This window comes from Sceloporus occidentalis, unplaced genomic scaffold, assembly GCF_023333645.1.
Source record: "Sceloporus occidentalis isolate IW3139 unplaced genomic scaffold, rSceOcc1.0.p SCAF_2, whole genome shotgun sequence".
NCBI lineage: Eukaryota > Metazoa > Chordata > Lepidosauria > Squamata > Phrynosomatidae > Sceloporus > Sceloporus occidentalis.
Window position 1 is genome coordinate 78,142,220 of NW_028316982.1, and position 7,338 is coordinate 78,149,557.

The window sequence follows — 7,338 nt, forward strand, 5'->3', positions numbered from 1 at the left end:
TGACATCTGAGTAAATCTGGGGATTGTAGTCCACAAAGCAACTTTGTCAGATTTTTGTAGTAAGTCACTCAAAGTCAGCAAGTCAATCCCATATCAATGGGCAGTGAATCCATTCTGGGGTTTGGTACAACCATTAAAGGCACTATTCAAAGTGCTAAACCTATTTATCAGAGAGGGCCAGCATCTTAGATAAGTCTTTTAATGTTCATAATAAAAGCCAGAACTGATTCACTGTACCACAGATGTGGAAGTCATGAGCCAGCACAGAAACCTCCACTTGGTCAGTGATCCCCTTTCTCCCTCCACAAGGGAGAGGAGTTCCAGGATAACAGCAATGCTTGAGAAAATCAGGGCCTACCTTCGCAGAGAACTGTGGCATCCTGTTGATGACTGCAGTTATGTACACCCCATCCAAGGTTCTTGCACTCCCACAGGTAGGCTTCATCCCCCTCACACCGGACATCATCTAGGAGGATTCTTCCTGAGCCCTGACCAAACCGAGGCCAAGGCACTACTGCCTCAGCATTCCCACATCCAAGCTGCCTGCAGACAACCTGTGCGTTCTTGAGATCCCAGTTGTTGCCACAAATGGTTCCCCAGGCACCTTCATAATAAACTTCCACACGCCCCTCACAGTAGTTGTAGGTGTCAGCTAGTCTCAGGGACAGTTCTGTGAAAGACCAAAAGTGAATAAATCAATGTGGTGTAAACTTGACTAAACTCAAGAATAGATTTCTATGTTCAATCCCATAATCTCATAGAACATGTAAATTCTTGGAAGACCAAACTTTCCTTGCCAAGACACAGGGATGTAGCTAGGATTTTAGGAAAGGGGGGGGGGGGGGTCCAGACTAAGTGCCACCATTATAATGGGGCTTGGGTGTGGCGGTGCATCAGCACACACCATTCATTTTTCTAATGGAAGAGGGGGTCCGGACCCCAAGAACACCCCCCCGGCTACGTCCCTGCAAGACAAGTTTTTAATCAGGGAAAACCAATATGTAACCCTCTAGATCAGGGGTTGGCAACCTCCGGCCCGCGGGCCAGATCCGGCCCCCGGAGGCCTTCGTTGTGGCCCCCGGGGGCGGTTGCCGCTGCCGCCGCCGCTCAAAAAATAACGGTGCCCAGAGCAGCAAAAAGCCGCGCTGGGTGCCGCCATTTTTTTGCCCAAAATGGCGCCGAAGCCTCGCGCGACCTTGTTTGAGGTCGAGCGAGAGTTCGGTGCCATTTTGGGTGAAAAAATGGTGGCACCCAGAGCGGCTTTTTGCCGCTCTGGGCGCTGCCATTTTTTCGCCCAAAATGGCGGCGCCCAGAGGCGAAGTCTCGCGCGACCTCAAACAAGGTCGTGTGAGACTTCGGCCTCCAGGAGGCCCGATGCAGCTGCTGGAGCCCTCGAATAGGGCTCCGACGGCCGCATCGGGCCTCTGGAAGGCCCGCTGAAGCCGTTGGAGCCCTGTTCGAGGGCCCTGGCAATGGCATCGGGCCTCCAGGAGACCCGATGCCGTCGCTGGCACCCTCAAAGAGGGCTCAGACGGCCGCATCGGGCCTCTGGAAGGCCCGCTGAAGCCGTCGGGGCCCTGTTCGAAGGCCCTGGCGACGGCATCGGGCCTCCAGGAGGCCCGATGCCATCGCTGGCGCCCTCAAAGAGGGCTCAGACGGCCGCATTGGGCCTCTGGAAGGCCCGCTGAAGCCGTCGGGGCCCTGTTCGAAGGCCCCGGCGACGGCATCGGGCCTCTGAAAGGCCCAATGCCGCTGTCACAGCCCTATTCAAGGGCTCTGGCAGCGGCAGCGGGCCTCCTGGAGGCCCGATGCCATCGGTGGCGCGCTCCAACAGGGCTCCAGCGGCGGCAGTGGGCCTCCAGGAGGCCCGGTGCCGTCACTGGGATCCTCCAAGAGGCTTTTTTGCCGGCCTCTGACAGGGCCTGGGGCCCCGTCAGGGACCTGCAAAGATGGGGAGGCCTGGCCCCCGGAGGGTGAAAGCACCCCCAGCACGTGGCCCCGCCCCGGAGGGTGGAAGCTCCACCCCTGGCATGCGGCCCTGCCCCTAGAGGGTGGAAGCTCCACCCCCGGCACGCGGGCCCGCCCCCGGAGGGTGGAAGCTCCACCCCTGGCATGCGGCCCCACCCCCGGAGGGTGGAAGCTCCACCCCGGCTTCGGCCCCCCAGTTGCCTGAGGGACAGCAACCCGGCCCCCGGCCCAAAAAGGTTGCCTACCCCTGCTTAGATGTTGGATTGCAGTTCCCATCAGCCATTTGGGCACTGGGAGTTGATACTAGTTATAATTTTGTTTTTGTCCTCCTCTCTGCCCAATGGCATCTCCAAGTACAGGCACAATGCCCCCCACCCCCAAAAGTGGAGAAAACAATAGTTTATGAAGGAGTAAGCTCCTATTGAATTCAGTGTGATTTACTTTTAGGTTGACCAATACAGGAATTTATTATTAAGTTCTCAGCATGTGGCCCAGAATGACTTACCTGGAGTTGTTGGTGTCACTGTGGTTGATGGTGCTGGCACTATAATAGAACAATAAAATTGTTCAGAAAAACAAGGAGGTTATTATGAAATTCAGGATTATTCAAGTACATTTACTATAAAGATCCTTGTACTCTGACTGGATAAAAATAACATTAAATACAAGCTCACATTTTATTTTTTATTTTAAATATTACATTTTGCTTACATAATAACAAAATAAATATTGCATAATCTAGATATTAGCCCTTTCTGTTAATCTCCACACTACTTTAATGCCTATATGAGATGAAAGGAGGCTTTTCAACATAGAACCAATCTGACCTTTCTTCACATATCCATATCTAAAACTTTTCAAATATAGACTTTTAGTTTCCATTTGGTAAAATTAATGCTGAGATCCTACATCACAGATGCTGGAGATTATCTCATTAGCTTTGCTGCCGGGATAGACCCAGGATGTAGCTTTCTTAAGGCAGATCTTATTGCATCCACTCATCGCCGGGAAGTATGCATCCCATATGCAACCCTGGCTTCTTTGGGCTTGTCCCACATCTTTTCAAGAATGGTAAAATATAGTCTGTGGACCACATACACACCATGAACACTTCTTTTATAGCCGTTGCATTCCCCATTTTTCCCCAAAGGTCTCAACCCACCCTTTTTGATGAAAATTCTGGCACAATTTTTAGGCACTTGTTGCCCTCAAATCATGCAAACCCCCAACAATAAAAAATACTAACACCGCCCTACCACAAGGATCCCAGAATCCTGTAATACTTCCATTTCCCTCCTCAGTTCCTTTCAAAATAGCTCTGGTGATGTGATGGCATCTTCTGTTGCCAGTGGGTAAAGAGGCAAATGGAAGTATTTGGGCTTTGCATGTATTTGTAGCTCTGGGTGTAGCCTACAGGAAAATTTGGCCCCTGGACATCACACAGTTGCCCATCCCTGGTTCATAGGACTGCAGCTTTAGTCATAAATTAACATGATTTATAATCCATTTTGTGTGTATATTTATCAAATTTTAAGACCCATAGAGTTCCAAGGGTTTACCTCAATGTAAGAGGGTGTAGGACTGTAGTGTCAGTTTTGCACCATTGTTGGGATAATACACAAAGGGATATCCATGGGAAACTTGATTTCAATCCTTTCTTCTTGCTTATTTAAATAATTGGTTTGATCTGTTTTGGTTTTAATCAATCCAAACACCAAATATCATATTGTAAGAAATATGGTTTCATCTTCCCCCACCCAAAATTACAAGCAATAAAAGCAGAAAAAACATGTCTGCAGTTGAAAGTGAAGCATTTTCAATATGCTTCTAAAATTTAACATATAGTTCCACAAGAGGGAGCCAAACCTCTGACTGTATTAGAATTTTTGTCTCTTCCTCAACAGGTAGGTCATAAGATGAAGTAATTCTACCACCATTTAATCTTCTCCAAAAATGTTCCCAATGTTGTATATCATCTACCAATATGTAACTAACTAATGTCTTCTGGCCTCACCCTCCAAATCTACCTTAACAGCCACCTGCCACAATGAGAGATGGAGATCTGTTCGGCTGCCAATCTGGATCCAGGAGGATAAAGTTTTGAGACCTAAGATAGCAAGGAGGAATTGCAACAGAGGTTCTGCTTCTGATTGTTGCATCCTAACTTGATGGTGGGAAAAAGCTGGAAACACCTTTCTCCTTCTCTTCAATCAGCAAATGTAGCTACAATACAAGATGCCATCCCTCCCTCCCCCCAAATTAAATACTGGATTGCCAAATGATTGATTAGCCAAATATGAAAAAAATATAATGGCCACTAAAACACTTAAACTGGGTTTTCAGTTTACCTATTATACTTTCCTGATCCAAGTAGAGTAAGGAGCCTATTTGAGGTACACATTTAGTAGCCTTTAGTGAGATAGCCAGTGTGGTGTAATGGTTTGAGCTTTGGACTATGACTCTGAAGAACATAGTTCTAATTCCTGTTCAGCTACTGGGTGAACATGGACAAGTCAAAATCTCTCAGCCTGAGGGGAAGGCAATGGCAAACTTTCTCTGAAGAAACTTGATAAGAAAACCCCATGACAGGCTTGCCTTAGGGTTGCCATAAGCCAGAAATGACTTGAAAGCATATAATAACAACAAGTAGCTCTCATGACACTGGGATGGTGAATCCACTTGAGGTTAGTCATTCAAGGTCCAGAACCTGTTTTGGGGACAGAGTTCCACACTTTGAATAGATCTTTTGATATTCAGACTAAAACACAGAGTAGATTCATTGCCTTATTGACATGCAAGTTACCAATCAGCCACAGGAAACACTGGTGCATCTATGCGCCAAGGCTGCACACCTACACCCACATCCCTGCCTGAAAAACAAACTAGTAATTTGTGAAAAGAGTCACTCTTGAGTGCAAGATGGTTTACAGAGTATAAGAGGTATGTAGTTTTATGAGTTTACAATTTAAACATTATGGCTAAAGTTTACCAGAATTAGGTTGATGTCCTATGCCTGCTTCCTTGAGATCAAGTTCCATTTCCAAATTATTTCTGAACTGTTAGACTACCAGCAGTAGTCCCACTCCAGTTTGCCAGTATTTGTAGTATACAGTCCGTCCTCGCCTTACGCAAGGGATCTGTTCCGGATCCCGCTGCGCAAGGCAAATTCCGCCTATGCTCGAGCCCCATTGGAAACAATGGGGCTTGTGCGCGGTGGCGCGGCGGTGCAGGAGCACGCGGGGCGCAAGCGCCCATTCAATTGAATGGGACGCGCCGCCCCTTCCGCCCCGCGTGCACCCCGCGGCTTGAGCACGTATGCTCAAGGCCGCGTATGGCGCGCCCATGTATGGCGCGGGCGCACTGTAATCTTATACATGCCTACACAGTTTAGACAGTTCTTTGACATTTGGAATAAAACTTGGAATGGATTCACTATTCTATTAACATGGCAACCACCAGCTCTCACTTGCCTCTTCTGACTACCTGTGGGACTGATTTGGTTTAATGTTTGTGCAAAATTAATGTCTGTGCACAGAAAACTAGGTAATAGGGACAACAATTCTAGCATAGCATTCTCAACTGTCATGTTAATATTCTATGCAGGAAGATTTGGGGAAAGGGGAATGGTGGAGTGATTGGCCATGTGTGCCTCCACCTGCTGTCTAAAAGGTATGCCAACACATTTCCTTTTCATAATGACTATATCTGAGAGCAGGAATGGAGAGTACACACATATGTACCTTTAAATTGTGGTGGCTTCTTTTATCAGTGAATGGAGATAAGGTGGGCAGCAGTGCTTATTTACCTCCACAGTTTTCTCACCTTCAGCCAAGACTGTGCAAAATTCTTGAGTCTCAGCTATGCTCACTTTTTAGCCAAATTCCAGCTGCATCCCATTCTACTTTTCTTTTCTTTTTTGGGTCTCAGGTTGCAAGATTTTGCTGTGTTTACACATTTTCTGTTAGCAGAAATGTACACATTTCTCCCATTGATGAAAGCAGGTTTGTATATTTTTTTTAACTGTATGTATTTTTAGGCAATTTATTTAAAAAACAACAATGTATGTTTTTATGCATCCAAAATATGCAGTGAGCCTTTAAATGTGCAGATTTCTGACATGCATGCAAGGTGCACTTTATTTTACAACAAATCTTAGGAGATGACAAAAGGGATCATTCAGTGAAACATTTAAAAATTATCTAATTTCTATCTTCCCACCTGCGGTTTTTCAATACACAGGCATGCATACATGTGAGAAAAAGCTCGCAGATGAATTATAATGAAGTCCTCAAAACACACTTAGTAGCTGTTGTGACTCAGATCCTCTCACAATGAGATTACTTCTGAGCAAACTCAGAAAAGATTTCATGACATGAGTGCAAAATCTAAAGGGGAGAAGAGACTGAGCATCCCCTTTTTCTGCCACTCCTTACCAAAACTTCAAGATCCTGAAGCTGCTATTTTAATAGCTATCAGGGTTTCAAGACATATATATCAATATAATATCTACAATGGCCCCATCACAGCAGGACCTGATGAAGCAATCCACAGTGCCAGAATAAGTAGGAGAACCTTCAAATGCAACAATGCGATTTCACTTCACACTGCACAGTGAGCAAAGTAATACACATTACTGTATACATCCACCCCAAAACTGTGAAATAACCTAACATGACCAAGAACATTAAAAGCACTATAGTTCCCAGGAACCTCCAGCCAATGTGACTCCTGCCTAGAACTGGGGATTCTGGATGTTGTAAATTGCTTTTCCGAGTTCTGAAATTATACCTAATTGCACCACTGAACTTCATGTCACTGGATTAAATGCCTCAAGAGTGTTCTCAGCAATTATACCTCTTCTACTCTGCTTCCAGTTTCAGCCTCATTGCAATCTTTAACCTTATTTTTTTCACTTTACAGAGACAGACATGGAAAGGCACATTACCTGAGCCAACATTATGCAGTATTCCTGTAAGTAACATGAAGAGCAGAGTAGGAGCCATTCTAGCAGACATTCTCTTGGGTTGTCTTTTTTTGTTTTTAATGGAATGTATGTTTTAGTTTATATGTGGTTTGACTCTAGAGAGGTGTGTCTTTCTGTTAGTTTGCCATATGTTATTTGCAAAGTATATCAATAAATCATCTTAAAATTGGAAATTGACTATGGAGATTATCAGATAGGGCGAAAAAGCAGTAACTAAAAGACAAAAAAAAAAAAAAAACAAAAACAAAATACTTCCTGCAAAGTTGCACAATCACACTGAAGATTTTCAGACACATTGCTCTTATCCAGACTTAACCCATGAAGATCCAGGAATGCTCCAGCAACAAACCATTCACTGGGAAATCCGTGATGAAAGACATGAATGA

General features: G+C 45.4%; 1 protein-coding gene across 1 annotated transcript; it reads right to left on the reverse strand.

The window, feature by feature from the left end:
- Positions 1–347: 347 nt before the first annotated feature.
- On the reverse strand, positions 348–6,971 carry LOC149318585 (scavenger receptor cysteine-rich domain-containing group B protein-like). The gene is made up of 3 exons (XM_089508335.1): positions 6,914–6,971; positions 2,474–2,512; positions 348–670 (listed from the first exon to the last, which is right to left on the reverse strand). Exons 1-3 carry the CDS (start codon positions 6,969–6,971, stop codon positions 348–350), a joined length of 420 nt encoding a protein of 139 aa, XP_089364461.1.
- Between the last annotated feature and the right edge of the window lie 367 nt (positions 6,972–7,338).

What these genes read in the sequence shown, in the direction of transcription:
- LOC149318585 (XM_089508335.1), bottom strand. Translation starts at nt 6,971, where the DNA reads ATGGCTCCTACTCTGCTCTTCATGTTACTTACAGGAATACTGCATAAT. An exon ending in ACTGCATAATGTTGGCTCAG is followed by an intron (nt 2,513 to 6,913) that starts GTAATGTGCCTT and finishes GTTCTATTATAG; the next exon opens with TGCCAGCACCATCAACCACA. An exon ending in AGTGACACCAACAACTCCAG is followed by an intron (nt 671 to 2,473) that starts GTAAGTCATTCT and finishes GGTCTTTCACAG; the next exon opens with AACTGTCCCTGAGACTAGCT.